This window comes from Onychostruthus taczanowskii, unplaced genomic scaffold, assembly GCF_017590055.1.
Source record: "Onychostruthus taczanowskii isolate IOZ18803 unplaced genomic scaffold, ASM1759005v1 scaffold53, whole genome shotgun sequence".
NCBI lineage: Eukaryota > Metazoa > Chordata > Aves > Passeriformes > Passeridae > Onychostruthus > Onychostruthus taczanowskii.
Window position 1 is genome coordinate 188,596 of NW_024502902.1, and position 17,898 is coordinate 206,493.

Genomic DNA, 17,898 nt, shown 5'->3' on the forward strand with positions numbered 1-17,898 from the left:
ATTGTATTCATATATATCAAGAAGAACATTATAATTCACAGGCGTTAAACAGAGTTAGGCTTATTTTATCCTTGAGGAAAAAGACTGTCTTTACTTTTCATCAGTGGAAAAATTCCCATGGGATTGTCTTTGCCCACCATATGTGTCATCTTTGCTGCTGTTTTTATAGCTCATTTTTTAAGCAGGTTGCTATAGTCTAAAATTAGACCAGACACATATCAATAACACCAGACAGAAGGAATAATCTGAAAACCAGTAAGATCTTTTAATCTGTGTAGATTTCAAAGAGAACCCGCTTCGTTTTTCAAATAAAGGCAATCCAATGTCATCCTCATTAAAGTTTGAAAGGCCTTTGTCAGGTATTTTGTCCGTATCTGCTTATCTCTTGCTGGGCCTTGCAAAGGCAGGGTTGGTTCCTTGCAGTAGCAGACCGCCAACTCTATCGCAGTATGGATTGTCTTTTAACACGGATGCTTTCTGACAAACTTCTTCCCCTTTCACCCACATCTCAAGCACATCCCTATTTAATCTTGCCTGTAGCATCTACAAGACAACTCCACCAGCCAATTCTCAGCAAATGTAAAGGATCTATTTTTAGAAGTCTTTAAGATGGCAAGAAATGCTGACCTCAGAAAACTGTGAATAACAAGCTCCTTATTTCTTCTTCCCTGCCTGCTCTCTCTGTGGAAGCAAACCACCACTATTTGGCCAAATCACTCCAGAGTCACCACCAGACCAGAGCTGCATTTTGAGCATCTCTACTCCTTGACATATTCCCAAAAATCTTGTCCATGCCAACCTCACAGGTCCAATTTGAATTCCCCCGTGCTGTCAGCCTCAGTGACTTCTCTCCAAGCAGCACGGGGAGGGGATGTGATGACTCACCCAGCCTCGGGATCCCCCCTGCCAACCCACTGTTTGTTTGAGTGATATTATTGTTGAAGCCCTGTTGCCACATTTGTAACTACACTTTTTTTTTTTTTTTTTTATGACAACCAGAAGTTCAGTTTTATAAACAGATGCTGTTGTGGGCCTCTCTTACTCAGCTGGATCAGCGTCAGCCTTTTTTCCAGGCTGCGGTCTCTGTGCTGCACACTGAGTCAGAGGCAGCCCTGCACAGATTTCTTTGAATCGCTGGTTTCCTCCCAGGGACTCTTGACACCCTGCCAACAAAACAGGGCGTAGCTCATTAATTTCATTTTTTTTTTTTTCCTTCTCTTTAAAGGCAGTCTGATTCATAGTAACTCCTTTAAAACAGAGTGGAAAGACACCACCCTCCCACACCACCGGAGGAAACTTAAACCACCAGCAGGTCACTCCCCTTCACTGCAGCTCTGCACTCCGGGACATCGGCACTGCAGCCCGGCACGCTCCCTCTTCCACAGGTGCCAGCACCGGCCCCAGCCCACACGGTAAGAGCTGCTCTTGAAAATCCTCACCAACTTTTCTCCCTCGGGGGCTGCTCCCCTCTCCTAACAGCACCAGTCTGCCTTTCTCCCCTGCCCCTTCACTTCTCTTCATCTTGGCACTCGAGCTGGCTATGGCACGCACCTTAATTTTCATCTTTTGCTTCAAAATCCAGCTGCGTTACAGGGCAAAGGGGCTCTGCAAGGCGCCCTGGTTACAGCCTTGGAGTGCTGGCAGTAGCAATGTTATTTTCACCTCCAGGACACGTGCAGCCAGGGTGCAGGCACGGGTGCCCAACCTGGCCAGCTCATGCTCAGGAGCTGCTGTGTGCTTTTGGAGTAGCATTGTTGACAAATGTGGAAAAATGCCTGCTTGGAATTAGGGCTGCAGGCTCAGTTTTTCTGGCGCTCAAATACTTCTGCTTGTCTCTCTCCCCTCCATAATTATTTTGCCAAGCTCTAATTTAAAACAATAGCAATCATTCCAAGTGAAGACTGAGAGGCCCCAAGGGGCAGACTCTGGGGCACAATGGAGACAATCTCTCTTTTTCTAAGGGCTTTGGCTGAAGCAAAGCCCCAGTTCTGAGCAGAGCCACGTGAAGGGCAGAAATTTGTGTTACACCTTCTTTGGCAGCACAGACACTGGAGTGGGGAGCACTGTGAGGCGAAGTGGGTGAGCGGTGGCATTGCTAGGAGCACCATGGTCTGCTGGTAGGGTGTGTCAAGGAGGTAGAGACACTGATGGGAAGTGTAGGATTGCAGAGACTGGCAATTCTCCCTCTTCACCTGCCTTCTACACAACCACCCCCTCTTTCTTTCCCTCCTCTTCTTCACCATTTCTCTTGTTTCGTCTGTCTGCTGTGGTTTGCATCCTGTGGCCAAATCTGAACTATTTTTGAGGTCTGCGAAAGGGAGTGCAGCAAAGCCAGTTTGTTGGCACCACACTGGTTCCTGTTGCAGGAACTCAGCCCGCCCCTGCACAGTTTCAAGGGTTTGAAAGAGACTGAACAGTATTTAGCCCAATACGGCCAGGAATGGGTGGGGCTCAGGCTGGAACTGTGGATAATTACTATGTGAATGAACTAGAAGTTGAGCTGACAGTAACTTTTTGGAAAAAGGATGGATTTTGTGAATTTTTAAGTCCCCTCTGGCCCTGTTTCTTGTAGCTCGGCCATGCAGTGGTGCCTCCTGACTAAGAAATAAGTGTTTGGAGTGGTGGGGAAACTGACTGAGGCAGCGAGTGTTTCCAGGGCATCAGAAACTGGAATGGGAAGAAAGCATTTTTGGAAGTTGTCATTTAATACGATTGACAATTAAATCATATTGATATTTAAAAAAATGCTGTGGCCGCAGAACAACTTTCACTCAGAAGCTTTGAATTCCTCAAGGCACCTCTGAGAGCAGATTTGCCCAGGAACTGCCCACTTGACATTTCTGGATGTAGTGAGATTCTTTTCTGAGCAAACACTCGAGGGAGGTGGGCATGAAGAGTGTGAAAACTTGGAACCCATTAGTTACTCTTCCTATGATAACAGGGGTTTAAGCCAGCCAAATGCCTCCACCCAGTCCACCTGGGGACTGTGAGCACTGAGAGAGTGAGGAGGGCTTGAAGGCAGCTTATTTCTATTTGCTCCCGTGGGGATTAGCATCGGAAAAGGATCAATACTGAGGTACTTCACTAACACTGCAGTGCCTGAAAGCACCCCTTGAAATGCAGCGTCTTGGTGGGAGGCCCTGCACACCCACCCACACTAAGGAATTCCTGTCAGTAGGCTCCTGTGGAAGCTCCCCCAGCTATGACTAACCACCCAAACATGTGACACGCGGTCTGAGCCATTATTCATCCCGGCTAGCCCTGTGAGAGAGCAGGGATCTCCACTGGGCACATGCCATCCCCGGGGATACCTCTGACAGCTAGGGAATCGGGCCACACCCAAGGACACACTAATGCAGGAGTGACTGACGTGGGATCTTGCGGAGAAGCACCAACTTTTGGAGTGGGTGCCTCAGCTGCTGGGCTGCTACTGCTGCCCCAGTGAGACCCTGCTGAGGACAGAGCCCTGGGCTCGGAAAACCGGCCCTTCTGGCCTAGCCGGTGGTCTTTCAGTTTTGCAGTGTGGGAGCGGTGCAAGTGCACGCAGGAATTACTGTTTGGTGGTCTGGGCTGGAGCAGAGGTTGTGTTTTCAAAGAGTTCTGGGAGATTTGCTGATAATAGCCAGCATGTTTTTGGTAAAAGAGCCACCTCAGGGCCTTGCTTATAATGAGATTGGGGAGATGTGCTGCAAGCACTAATCTTTCTCTCTAGTCATCACCCTCCCAGCCGCAAGGCTCGTACATGGCACTCAGCCTGCGCCCACTTCTGTTTCCTCAGAGCAAGCAAAAGCAGGAGGGAGCCTGCTTCCATAGCCCTGCCTGCTCCCATGGGGCTTCACGGGCCCCATAATCCCCAGCTGGCTGCTGGGACACCCCTCCCATGGCATGTGTCCCCTTGCTCAGCCCCCAGGTCACTTAGTGCTCCCTTTGCTGAGTGCTGCATGGATGGCAAAGGCGGAGACACCTTATGCTGGGCTGAATTTTGCCCTCAGATGCTCAAGTGCCCTATAAGGCAGAAACAGCACTACTAGACCCCTTTGATCTCAACAGGTTCCTGTGCCTGTACCTCCCAATAGGAAAGTGACAGTGCTGTCACCCAGCACAACATAAGGCAGGCTGCAAGGCATGGCACTCCAATTTTTTTCCTTCCTTTTGTTTTCCAACAAAAAATTAATGAGGTAAAACTAAAAAATTATATTTATTTACCCTGCCTTCAAGGCAGGGAGCTGCTCTTTTACTCCTCTAAAAGGGAGCGTGAGGAAGGGAATTTCCAGTTTTCACATCTGAAGATGGAAAATATGGAAAAGACCAATACGTCATCGGTCTTTTCTGCTGAGGCAAAGCAGCATTCACAGAAAAGGAGGCTCTTCTCCATGGCCCTGCCAGGATTGATAACTAACTCATAGCCACAGTGCTGTAACAGTGGCAGTGAACAAACGTGCTGAAGCCCATGTCAATTATGCCTGTATTGATCCTCTGTCAGGGTCAGTCCACACCCAGCCATCCCAGAGCATGACACAGAGTGAAGCAGCAGTTCCCCATGTAGACTGCCCAGAGGGAAATCTGGAGTGCCTCTTAAGCTGCTTTCTGCCATTACACTGCAGGGAGAGCAGCAAAGCAGCCCATCTCGGAGCTGCCATCTGGAGTGTGATTTCTTCAAACCCTGCTGGGAGAGTTTTGGAAAGTACCTCTTTAGCTAGAACAGCTTGACAGTGAACAAAGGAAACTCTGGCCAAATTTGCAGCTTCATGCATCCTGCTCCTCCTGAACTGTTTTCAGGAGGGTAGAGAGTATATGGAAGCTGCTCTCTTGGTTAGACCAAATATAGCCCATGCCTTGTCATAGAAGGGAGGGACAGGTTAGGACAACTCAGCTCCAAAACCCACATTGCCCAAGGGAGTGACAAGTTTGCCAAGATCATAATTGAGATCTATCCCCTTTACCCTGTGAAAACAAGTCTGCAACAGTGGCATGGGGAGACACCCATGACAAGAGCCCAGGGACAGATCTGGGCTGGGTCATCCCCAGTCCTGCAGGAAATGCACTGAACTCTGAGCACTGGAGTGGCTGACACAGGTGAACAGTGACTCATGCTGAAGGCTTAGCTCTTGTGATGTGAGGCCACCTGGCAATATGTTTTTGTATTTGAGGAAATCCAGGGTGAGACTTTTGTTGTCCTTTTGCCCTCTCAGGGCACAGTCTGCTGAAGAGGGGAGTTGTGAAAGCAACCGCCACGACTGGGTCCACTGTCCACATTCTTCTCATTCCAGGGTGATATCTTCCCTGTACTGGCTCCAGCAAGCCTCTGGGAAGGATAGTGAGAGCCATGGGAGCAAGAGGGGAGAGTACAAAATGCTCAGAGCCTGGAGCAGGCTGGTCAGAGGACTGCTGAAGAGCAGCTCCAGCAATGTGGGCCACTGCTGAAGGAGAGCTGGGCACATCCACTGGCTGTGACAGCTCAGACAGCTGAGCCAGCCTGCCTGCGAGCTGCCTCCAGGGGCTGCCACTGCGCCAGCGTGGTGTGCCCTCAGCAGGGCAGCTCTTGATGTCCCCAAAGCCACATGTAACATGAACCAGCTTATACCTTACTGATCACAGGTGTAAGGCACTCTCTAAAAGCCAGATGGGATATTTTACATGACCACCTTTATCCCACCCTGCACAGAGCACTGACCAGCTCCAGGCTGCACAGCCTCCTCCTGTGTCTGCTTTATACACATGCTCCCCCCAGTTCATCACTTGTGCACTTTGGTTGAAAGAAGGAGCTTTCACACAATTTTGTATCTGAATCCTGCACAGTCTTTTCCAAGATGGCTTGCAGGAGCAAAGGCACCCTGAAAGCAAACTGACCCAAAAGCTCAGATGCTCCAGTCACACTTTCCTCAGTGTTTCATAAGCTGTACTTGCATGTTCAGAGGTTTTGCAGTTTTGAGAGACATACACACTGTCAGATACAACTTCTTTTTTAGAGTTACCCTCCTTTAGAAAAGAAAAAAAGGAATATCTACACAAGACTGTCTGTGCAAATCATAGGACTGCAGTTTTAATCCAAGAATGCAGCCAAAAGCACAGCTGATGTGGACTCACAGTCCTTCAACCTCTGTCTAAGTGCTGTTGCAAAGAGGAAAAGCAGGAAGTCCCACCAGAAGTGATCTGTGTACTTTTGCTCATTCCAGTCTGTAACCTGAGCTTTCCTGCCAGAGCTGTCAGATACTTTCTCCCACGTGGACACTGCCAGTGTGGCACAGGTGGATGATCCGTGCACCCATAAAGAAGCTGTGCACACACACACACACACACACACACGGACACACACACAGAGTTGACAGGGATCCCACACTCCCATTCATAGAGGGAGCCACACAGAGCTGCAGATGCACGCCCTACACACAACACGTCAACGCCCAGACTGTCAGTCCTCCCACAAATGTTTCTCACGTATCTCAGAATCTTGCTGGAACTCCTGCCAGCAACTCAGGTGCCTAATTAACCCCCCAGGGACCACCCAGTGCTCTAAGGGGTGAGAGTGCTCTGCATCACACCTCTGGAGGAGCAGAGGGACATTTCAGTGCTTCCATTAGCTCCGGGGTTTCCTTCCCCAGCCCTCCCTCTCACTTGCTGCCCATCAGTCCCAGCCCTTCCTTGGCGTGCCTAGTGTGAGGACTGACAGTGTTTTCCTCCAGCAGCGGCTGCTGGCTGCCTGCCAGGCCCCAGGCAGCTGTCCCCACTACCAAGCAAGCATTGGAGTTTTCAGTTGATGTTGTCACGTGGCTGAGCACTCGAGGGTGTTTTTTTTCTGGAGAAAATGCCAATTTCTCACTGTCTGCCCTAGGAATTCTGATATTTCCCCACCCTTATATGAATCATGAGCATGAGAGCTGGAAAACCCTTATGTGTCATCTTTTGTGACTCCCCTCTGCATCTCTCAGTGAGTGGAGGTTCATCACCAAGGGTGGGTTCTTGAGGAATTTGTCAGATTCCATAAGAAATTTTTCACATGGTGGTGTTTCACCACTCCCTTGGGAAGGCAGTTCCACTGATCTCTTGGAGTCCATTCCACCAGGCAATGCTTCATAAGAACCAGACAGAATCTTCCATTTACTTTAACTTATTTTCAGCTGTAGCCCCTCAGGCTGGTCTACACTTTCCTTTTGGTTGACATTAACCTGCTGGTTTTACAGCCTTGCTGTGCCCCATGTGGTCATCACAGCCACTGCCCATGTGTACGTGAAATCCCACTGCCATAAGCCAGAGGCTCAAAGGTCTCTGTGTGCTCACACACCCCTCCTGCCCAACCCTTCTCCCACACACATGAAATCTCTTTCCAGAGGCACCAGCCTACTCATCCACATGTCTATAAAAAGCATCTGACTTGTAAATTGAGTCAGGCTGGTCTGTCAAAACCAGGTTGTCAACAGCAGTGCTGACATACAGTAGTTTGTAGAAGTCTAGAGTCAGCAAGGACTCTGGATTCATCAGGATCTGAAGCAAGAGACAGAGCAAAGGTGGAAGCAAAAGGATTCTTCCCTGTTGTTTAAAGTTGTCATGAGCTTTCTAGTAACAATGTGACATGTCCAAAGTCATCATGCCACCAAAATATCAGAGAGATATTCACATCTTTGCATCCTGTGAAATGACTCTGGGCACAATGAGGACTGGTGCTCATAGCCCATACAAGGACAAGGTGTGCAGATGTAGCAGGTCTAAGATGCAGTGATGGTCTCAGATCAGTCAAAAGGCATGTGTACAAATTCTGCAGAAGGTTTTATCCCACACTGAGGTTTCCCTTACTGGTAGCAACATGGCAGCATTGCTATTTGTGGGTTGGCTTTGCACTGAGGAATGCACTGGTAGCGGAGGTGGAAGCTTGTGGCTGTCTCAAACAATTACCAGACAGTTTTTACTTTCTGTCCATTACTCCCCAGTTTTCTCCTTTGTTTCGAAGTGGCCTGGGCCCTGATTTGAACCACCAATATTCCTGCTGTGACTCTGTGCCCCTCAGACCGTGGCCAAGTTCACATGCTTTCTCTAAATATTGGACCTTCTATTGTTCCCATCAGAGACTGGGAGAGTCAGACCACTGGTCTGACTTACTACTGCCTTCCTTGTATTCTGTAGTGGCAGCTGGGAAAGGCAGAATTTCATTTGTGTTAGTTGTTTTCAATCTATGGAGATTTTTGTTGACATTCTAACCAAATGCATTTGTTTTTTCTCCAAAAAGCTATCTTTCCATTGTTGAGAAATCTAGTGTATCAAACTAAAGGGTCCTCAGCTGAAAAACTCACTTTGAAAGGAGTCAGAGGTCACTGTGCACAGGCAGTGGATTTATATGTCTTCTGCTCCCTGGACACTCTAGGGAGCTACAAGATATTGTCTGGCTCAGCCAGCATCTCTCACAGTACACCTCAGCAACTCAGCCTGGGAGAGGCAGTCCCAAGCAGGGACCTCAGTTCAGAGAGGAAGATGGAAATGGAAGTCAGATGAACTGCATCCATTAAGGAATACTTGAGATCTGAAATATTTCAAATTTAGTTGAGAGTGCCCTGATTTTTCACCTGAAACAACCCCATTGTTCCTGCAGAAACATTCTGTACACTTACCCTCTACTCCTTTAATGCACTTTCTGTCAGAAGCAAAGGACCTCTGCCTAATCTGGCTTACCCTCTTGAGTAACTCACTCCCTATATTTGAGGAACTATACCATTGGCCTTTATCATATCTCCAAGTGGTACTACACATTCCAGGGGCAAGGACTCACTTCTCTGTATCGCCCTCAGACAGAAGGATCCAAAACACTTAAGTAGACAGAGGGGTGATACAGGTAGCAACAACTTGCCTGCATGAGAAGACTTTGTCTTAGTTTTAGGCAATAGATAGTACCAGCCTGCTTGAACTTGAACTGGGGTGCAGCAGAGCTGTGTGTTGTTCCCCAGCATGTGTACTCCTGCACGGTCAGAGAAATTGTCTCTACACAGCTAAGAGTCTGTCATGCTTATCTGCAGGTTTTTTGTACTGAAGGCTTCTATGGTGATTCTTATTCATGCTTACTGTTGGTGTGGCTTGTTATTTCTCTTCATCCATCACCCCATGAAAAGGAAAGTGAGTCCACTGTTATCAGCACAGGATCTTCTCTTGACTCATGCAGGGTGTTCAGCACACGCATGACCTTCACTGCCCCACCAGCCTGCCCTACCTCAGTAGTCCTTCTGTTGCTATGTCTCATTACTTTTTCCTTGGCTTAATTGGGGTCTCTCCTCTGAAGGATTCTTGGGGAAGACTCACAAATTGTTTGCTTGACTGGTTCTTGAGAAGCAGTCCTAAAACTGACAGCGTCCTGAGCACTTAATCTTTCAGGGTTAAATTGTTGTGGGGTTTGAGAGCGTTGGGGTGAGTCAGTGGAAAAAGCTGGCAGCTCTAGGAAGGCTAAGACTGACTCATAGCCCAAGAAGAGCCTGAGGAACTCCAAATGCAGTTGCAGTTTAGGTAGGGGAATGGAAGAAAAGGGATTTGCATGCAATTTTGTCCTATTGCTCCAGCAGTGTGACCCCACCCTGTAGTGGAGAAAGATGTCTCACACTTAACAGATGGAAACGGTATCCTGTCAGTCCCTGATGCTCTGCCAGTTTCTCTGTCTAATGGGAGGAAATGTCCATGCCATAGCATCAGAGACAGAAGTGAATCTATTTCAGTGCCATTCCTTCACCCACGGCTCCTCTGGGATTGTTCTCTCGTGTTTTATTTAACAGGCAGAGAGAGATGAAGAAAGGGGAAAGCAAATGAGTACAGAGGGAGGCTTGTGCTTTAACTCACAAAGAATCAAAACTAAGCTGTGAGCACATATCCCCTGGGGGAGTTTGCATTTGATAGCGTGTGTATTCAGGGAGAGGTGCTGACGTTCTCAGGAAGTAGGTGCACTGAAAGCACCTGAACTAACACTGCTCTCCTGCAGTGCTAAAATAGGCAGAAAAAGCAAAGGGAATAAAGGATTTCAGTTTTTTCTTAGAGTATTGGTCAAAGTCCTGAGCATGGGGTCATGATTTTGGGCTTTTTTTTTTTTACATTGTAAAGTAACATTTATCCCTGATTTTCATTTCTGAATGCAAGCAAAAGATGCATTTAAAAGGACTGTTCTAGTCCTTAGGATGTCATGAAAGTAGGTTTTTAATCTTTCAAGTAGAAAGCTTTGTTTGAAGGTCCTAAAAAATAATAAGGAAAAAAAAAAAAAAAAAAAGCACTGAATGAGATTTTAAAGAGGCCATGAAAAAATACATCCCTCTAAGAAGGAAGAAAGTTTAGCTACTGTTTAGTAAAGGCAAATTTCAGAGCAGGCAAATTTGTCAGCGTTTGGTTTATGCTTGCCAGCACCCTATAGTGTCAAGAGCACTTGCTAAAGTTTGTGTAAGAACCAAGGTAACAAAAAAAAAAAAAAAAAAGAAAAAAAAAAAAGAGAAGTAGTCAAAGGGACAGGAAGATCTAACTCAAGAGTTTGCTACAGATATGTCACTTAGTCATGGCAACAGCAATAGTTTCTCAGTTTGAGTTGCAGTGGTGATATCTGTATCAGTTGCCATCCAGCATTTTGAAACCCTCGTTCCTTTTACAATGGAAAGAAGGGATTTAACTCTTATGTTAAATATGTTCATGTGGTAGCCTGCATATACTGTTGAGAACCTGAATTTTAGCAGTGCTGAAATCACGTCTGTCACTACAGTCAGAGGAAAAGTCCTAAGAAAGCTGTGCTTTCTCCAAGATCATCACTAAAGGAGGCACTGTGACAAGTGAGGTCACAGTGACCAGGCCATCCAGCCAAACCAAGCTCTAGAGCATGAGCTTGCTAAGACACCCCAAAGCAGACAAGCAAGCCTGGCCCACATTCAGCAAGTCAGGGCTTAACATCTCCAGAGAGTTCTCCAGGTGAAGGAAAACTTACAGTAGATGTGATTTGTGAGGAGATGGGACTAGTCACCAAACCTTATCTGTTTTACTAAAAAGTAGCCTTGTTTGGGTGGGAGCAATGACCAAACAGAACTGGTTCTTTGAGATCCTAAACTCAAGGAATTCTTCCTGATCACCAGCTAATGCTGCACTGGTCAAAGCGCCCCTGATGGAGAAGCCTGCCTACCCACTGTGGTTTGGGAAACAGCATACAAAGCAGTGCCAGGAACAGCTGCAGCATTTTACAGGAATACACTCCCACTCATGGCCACAGTGAGAGGAAAGACAGTAGTGGAGTAGGTGGAGTCATCAAGTAAAAAAGACACATGAATGGGACTTTACAAAGCCTTTTGTCACAGTTTGTGTGAAAAACATCATAAAGTATACGTGTGTTGTTTCATGACAGTGTTACCACACCCTGTACAAATGGTGACAGCATCAGACCCTACCGGAGTCACCTGGACCAAAATAACTTGACAGCTAACATTAATCACATGCTTGATACTGCTCTTCAGTACCAGCACTTCTGAGGGAAAGAGCAACACAGCCTGTCAAACTTTCTAGGAAGTTTACTGGCCCCAAAGTGGACTCAGTAAATGCTTCTGCCTGAAATATACTCACTTGATTTGTGTGAATTGTCTGTGCTCATTCTCACAGCTTAGATTTGTTCCTTGTATTTCACATTTTCAGGTGAGAAGCCATCAATCTTGACAAACTGTGTCATGCAAGCTTTCTAAAGCACATTCGCCTCTCTCTTTCCAATCACATGTTCATCAATGACAGGAAATCTTAAAAGAAAGTAAAAGTGTGCAGAGGCAAAAATACCCAAAACCAACCAAAGAGGAATTTGCATTACAGGAAAATTTATTGCATTAATAAAGTGACCTGCATGCCTCAAGTTTTAAAAGGGAAACAGGCAGTTTTCGTTGCAAACCTGGGCATCTTCCCCAGCTCCAGAAAACCTTGTGGCATTTCTGTTCTGGTTATTCTCCTCTTCACTTAAAGCCACTACTTATGGAGTAGTGGCTACCCCTCTGGCTCACTTTCCACAACAACTCAACAGCTGAGGCACCAAGGAGCCCACAGTCCCCCATTCCATACCTCCTGTCCGTGACCCACACCAGTTGGAAGAGGCTGAGACACCAGAGGAGAACAGGAAGAGAAAAATTTTTCCTGACCTCTGTGAATCCAATGGGCAAAAACTCCTCTTCCTAGAATGTATGCCTGGAGTATGGCATTTTTACTTTACATTAACACACATCAGTTTAAGCAAACTGTGTATATATTCAGGCTATTTTTAGAATGTCCCTAAGTTATGTACCCATGCTCTACATCTCCTCCCATATTGGTTTCTTAATCTTCAGGCTCTATTTAACCTCTTGAGTAGATTTTGACAAAGTTTTTACTGGCTGTTTTTTGGTGATTCTACATTTCCAGAGTGAACCTAAGATCTGCCTGGGTTTTTGCATGTAAACAAATCTTATGATAATGCTGTTCTTTGACTAAGTCCTTCCCTTCACATCCTCCCTCTGTTCTTCTTCTCCCTCAGAGCTCTCTGTGTCGGTGACACACCCTAGAAGAGACCCAAGATGTTGGTGCTACTGGCTGGTATCTTTGTGGTTCACATCGCCACTGTCATCATGCTCTTCGTCTCCACCATTGCTAACGTAAGTAGACTGCCCTGGACGAGACATGGCTGTCACCTCCCGCAGAACAGTGGGCCTGAGATACGGCTGGCAGGCAGACCAGGGGGTGGGTGCTCCGGTGAGGGTGAGGAACATCCACTCACGGTCATGGGGAGAGGGGAAGCAGTGATGGGTGGCTCAGGGAGCAGGAAGGCAGCGGGGGTGGCACAGACAGCAGCCTCTGTCTGTCAGTTCCCCGGACCCCCGAGCCAGCAGCACCTCAACACCCTTCATGGGCCGGAGAACTCAGCAGTGCCAGCCCTGGTGCGGCACTGTTCCCCCCAGCCGGGGCCAGCCTGCTCCCACCAGGACTTGTTCCAGGCCAAGGGAACTCTGGGCCCAGGGGGACCCCTGGTGGCGCTGCTGGGGTCCTCGCGCCCCTCGCCCACCATCGGAGTGGGTTTTGGGGTTCCCTCACACCCGCCTGGCCAGCCATGACCCCCTGCTACCTCGCACAGGAGGAGGGTCAGGGTGACCTGGGAGATTTCTCCACGATGATTGGAACAGACCTCATGGTGTTCTGCCCATACCAAATGTCCCAGGCCAGTGCCATGTCCCTTCTGTCCGGTGCCAGGGTTTCCGGGCAGTTGGGCTACTCGCGCTCACCTTACAGTTTAGTCTGACAGAAGAGCAAAAAAGCTTTCCTGCCCCAAGACACAACCATTCTATCCTATTTCAGGTTTGGATGGTGGGTTCTTCCAACTATGGAACGATCTCAACAGGACTCTGGCTGCTGTGCAACAAGACCTGCACTCAGCTGCCTGTTAGCAGTGGAGATGAGGGTAAGTTACAGCCGCATTTTCGTCGTGGTGAATCACAGGATGGTGATGAGCACTGCCGAAACCGAGTCCTGACCTTCTCCAATCTATTTTCTGTGTTTTTGACAGCTTCCCTGAAAGCCGTGCAAGCCTTTATGATCCTCTCGATCATTTTCTCCGTTGTGGCGCTCGTCCTGTTCATTATCCAGCTGTTCACCCTGGAAAAAGGCAAACGTTTCTACGTGACTGGAGCCGTCATGCTGGTTTGCTGTGAGTATGCACCTGCACACCGTGCGTGGCTCCCTGGGCGTCCCACTGCCTCTGTGAACACAAGTAGCCACATATGGTCACCAGGGGAGGTTGTCAGCCAGCTAAATGTTTCCAGTGGCCCAATTTTTGTTACAAAACAAAGCACCGGGGAATCAGAAAGTGTTGGGTTGGGATTTTTTTGGCTGTATATAATGAAAGTATTTTCAGATTTTCATTAGGAAATCCCAGTGGGTTTTGCAAAATACGTTTGAAAGACAACAAAAAGGATTCAAGTGTTTTGGGGGAGCAGGGGAATAAACAGTTAGCTACTGCACATGGGATTCAACACGTAGCACCAAACTGTCATCAGATCTCATTACTGCTTTTCTCCTAACAAAGGTTTATTCCTCATGGCACCCACTAAACAAGCCCCAAGTGTCTTATGTCATCACAGCTGCAAAAGAAATCCTCCACAAATAAGCCTAATAGGCAGCAGCTCCTCTCTCATATGGCACAAGGCATGCATTACAATCTCAGGGGACAGCAGTACCTCAGAAGTCTTGCGGCAATGCTGGTTTCTGTGCGTTTTCCAACTCTCTTTTCCCTCTTCCTTCCCACAGGGATGTGCATTCTGATTGCAGTCGCCATTTACACAGCTCGCTTCACAGGCGCAGTGGCGTACTCCACAAATCCTCACCATGGCTACTGCTTCATATTGGCCTGGATCTGCTTTTGCTTCAGTTTCATCATCGGCATCCTCTACCTTGTTCTTAGAAAAAAATAAGGCTGTTGGGCATCCAGGGGAGAGGGTTGGCTACTGGGAGTGGGGAAGAATTACTCTGCTGAGAGAACTGTTGGGCCAATAGACAAAAACAGCCACCATCATCACCATTGCCACTGCAGAAAAATCACTAACAAAGCTAGAATCCTCAGAAACTCCTTCACCAAAGAGTAGGAGAAGCAATTCCTACTGATCTAGCACTTCTGGGGCTGGAAATCTGCAAGTGACCCAGACAGCTCTTCTCCTTTTCTGCAAAGTTGTGCCATACCTTCACAAAGCTTCAAGCTCAGCAGTGGTGATTAAAGGGCACCACAAAAACAAGGGTTATATATTTTTCTCTTCCTAGAGCCCTTCTCACTTACATTTGAGTGTGCCTTGTGGGTTGGGCAGTGAGGATTATGACCCCTTTATTTGTCCATTGATACAAATGGGATGGGCCTTTTGTTACATTTTTTAATATATATAAATATATAAATATATATATGCACATAAGTAACATTAAAGACATTAAATTGAGAAAAAAATAGAAATTGGATTAATTTTTATTGAAGTATATACAAAAGTAAGGCAGCAAATTTTTTTGCTGTTCTATTTTCTATTTGACATTCCCATGATTGAATAAGATACAAGTAGGAATGGAAAATATACAGGCATGGATGATGGAGAGAGAGAGAGAGAGAGAGAGAGAGAGAGAATAGGGGTAAAGATATACAGAGGTTCTTAATTACAGAGGGTGCAGTTCCTCATTGGTATACATGCAGGGAGGCAACCATCTGGATGTGTGTCTACACTAAAATAATCTTCTGTTCAACTCCAGAACATGGTAACAGCACTGCTACATCACAGAGCCTTACTGAGACAAGTCCTTTACCAGTAGGACTTTTTCCACATCATCACCTGGTATAGATGATTGAGTGCCCCACCTTGTGACAAAGCTCATCTCAAAAGCAAATAATGGTTAGCAGAGGAAAGTTATTTCCTAATGAGAGATTAGGAAAGAGGAAGTAGGGCTTGTGAGTCTTGCTCCCTGCTGCACAACATTAGGCCAGCCACTCAACTTGGTGCTTTTCACCTGCCAACTTCTTCCATAAAACTAGCTACCTCCCAGGGTTGCTGAGAGATTCTGAGTCCACTCTGTAACACCAGGTCCCCATGTGAAAGGCTGGCAGAGGAAAGTTAGGCACTGGTACTGCTGCAACCCACAAATTTCTGTTAGTTTGAAGAATCTCAGTAACAAGAGGCATTTGCAAGAGACGAGGTCAAAATTTCCTGTGACTCCATTCACAGCTAAAAAGTAGAGAGTATAAAAACCATGTTAATTCAGATTGTGCATGGATGCTATTTACCTCTCTCTCTCTTTCTGTTACATTTTCTTCTTATGTAGACTTTATCAATTTGGTGGATATATTCTAGTACTGTATGTTGGTGTTTCATTAACAAAGGTTATTTCATATATAGTCATTGTAAATATTTTGAAATACATATTTTTAACTTTGTGGGTCTAAAAATAAAATCTGATTCTCTTTCTAATATAGAGTTTTGCTCTGTTTTGTTTGTTTGTTTGTTTGTTTTTTCCATTAGTGTTTCAGATATTTGTTATCAGAAGTATTTGCAGTTCTTACTGAATCACAGCCCACCCCTTTAAGACAATGCAGAACTACTGTGTTCTCATGCATACCAGTACATGAGATTTCCTGTTCTGGAGGGAAGGAGGAAGCAGAACAACTCCCAGAGCTCCTGTTTCAGGCTGCCTGCAAGCCCAGGCAGACAGTGTGAGCAGTGGTATCAGCACTCAGTGCCAGGCTTTGCCTCACACCCAGGAAAGCTGGAAACATACTTTCTCACTCTGGCAGAGTCTCACCTGTCCCGAAGCAAAATCACCAAGGTGTGTGCCTGAGTTTCACAAGTTGGTGTAGCTGTTACCTCTCTAGTGTTGTCTGGCCAAACACCTCTGCAGTTCTAGAGCTTGAGCAAAGAGTCCAAAGCCCAGGACACTGTCAGATCACAGAAAACTCGGGGCACAATTCTGTGAGATGTGAGGTAAGATCTAACAAGAATCAGCTGTGCAGGAAATTTTTCTTGATCCATTAATCTACTGCAGGGAGAGCTAAGACATGCTAGTGAGGGTAGAACAGTGACATGAATCTTCAGGAGCTGAAGTTTTACCAGAGGGAGACCTCTTACAGCAGGGTGTGGGAAGGGCTCACAGTGTATCATGGGTGGACACTTGTCTTGGTCTCAGGAGGTTCCAGGAGTCACAGATTATAGAATATGATGAGTTGGAAGGAAGCAATCAGGATCTTCTTGTCCAGCTCCTGGCCCTGCACAGGCCTTTCCACGAGTCACACCATGTGCCTGAGAGCATTGTCCAAATGCTTCTTGAACTCTGCCAGGCTTGGTGTTGTGAGCAGTGCTTAGTCCTGTGGCCACTGAGTCCTCTGTTCCTCATGCTCTTGGCACTCCTAGAAGTGCAGGGTAACCAAAGACATCTGGCCACTGTGGACAAGCTAACACTGACAGGTGAGACATCAGCCACCCACTGAGGGGGAAGTTAGCCAGTGCAGGAGCCTTGCAGGGGCACACCCACTGCTAGGCTGGTATCTGTGCCCTGATCCTGGCATGGTGCAGATGTGACAATGATGCCTCACAGGATGACAAGGCAATGCCAGCCTTGTTGGCATGACCACGTCATAGGCAGTGGTCTCAGTTTTTGAACAGTGGTCTCCAACAGCATTTCTGTCACCACAAACTGTTGTCACTGATAGCTTAGAAAGGATATGAAGGCTACTGGGCACTCTGGATAGCTTGGTTTGCCTGAAAAAATCACTTAGGCTACTAAAGGATCAGTACCTACACTACCAGGTGGGAAAAGTCAAAGTCCCCTGGCATCTGACAAACCTAGTTATCTGGTCCCTGAAGCATAATTCATTCCAAATGAGACAGTCTTTGCTCCACACTGAGTAGCTTCCCTCACCATCTTCTGAATCCTGTTACATTAGAGGCACACAGGCACGAACTTACATTTGACACCACCAAGACAGAACACATCAAACAGAAAAGCAGATGCCAACAAATACGGATCAATTGCAAAACATAAGGAAGCAGAAAAGGACAGGAGAAAATAGCACTATTGATTGTGTGATATGACATATATTTGCTCAAAAGTCATATTCAACACAGCCTGATGTGACACTGACCCAGTGCCACATGGACTGTGAGACACAAAGTCATGTAATTCCTGCAAAAGCCATTACAGGGATTTTAGGGACCAAGCTTCACAAGCCCCAGGTCCACAGCTGACTCCAGCACTTCACAGCACAGTCCTTGGACTTGGAAGAGATAACTTTGAAAGAGGAGAAACAGAGAGGAGAAATTCCTGTGCCTGAGGCTCAACGGCAGAGCAAAAGGATACTCCCTTCCCTGATTCTTTTCTGCAGGTCACTGCAAGGAGGAAGGTGTTTGACACAGACAAACAGCTGACTAATTCAGG

At 46.8% G+C, this 17,898-nt stretch overlaps 1 protein-coding gene across 1 annotated transcript; it reads left to right on the top strand.

Moving 5' to 3' along the window:
- The first annotated feature begins 1,267 nt into the window (after positions 1-1,267).
- On the top strand, positions 1,268-15,932 carry EMP1 (epithelial membrane protein 1). Its single transcript, XM_041416715.1, has 5 exons — positions 1,268-1,412; positions 12,485-12,602; positions 13,300-13,402; positions 13,508-13,648; positions 14,248-15,932. The coding sequence occupies exons 2-5, from the start codon at positions 12,525-12,527 to the stop codon at positions 14,409-14,411; spliced, it is 486 nt and encodes a 161-aa protein (XP_041272649.1). The 5' UTR covers positions 1,268-1,412; positions 12,485-12,524; the 3' UTR covers positions 14,412-15,932.
- Positions 15,933-17,898: the final 1,966 nt, after the last annotated feature.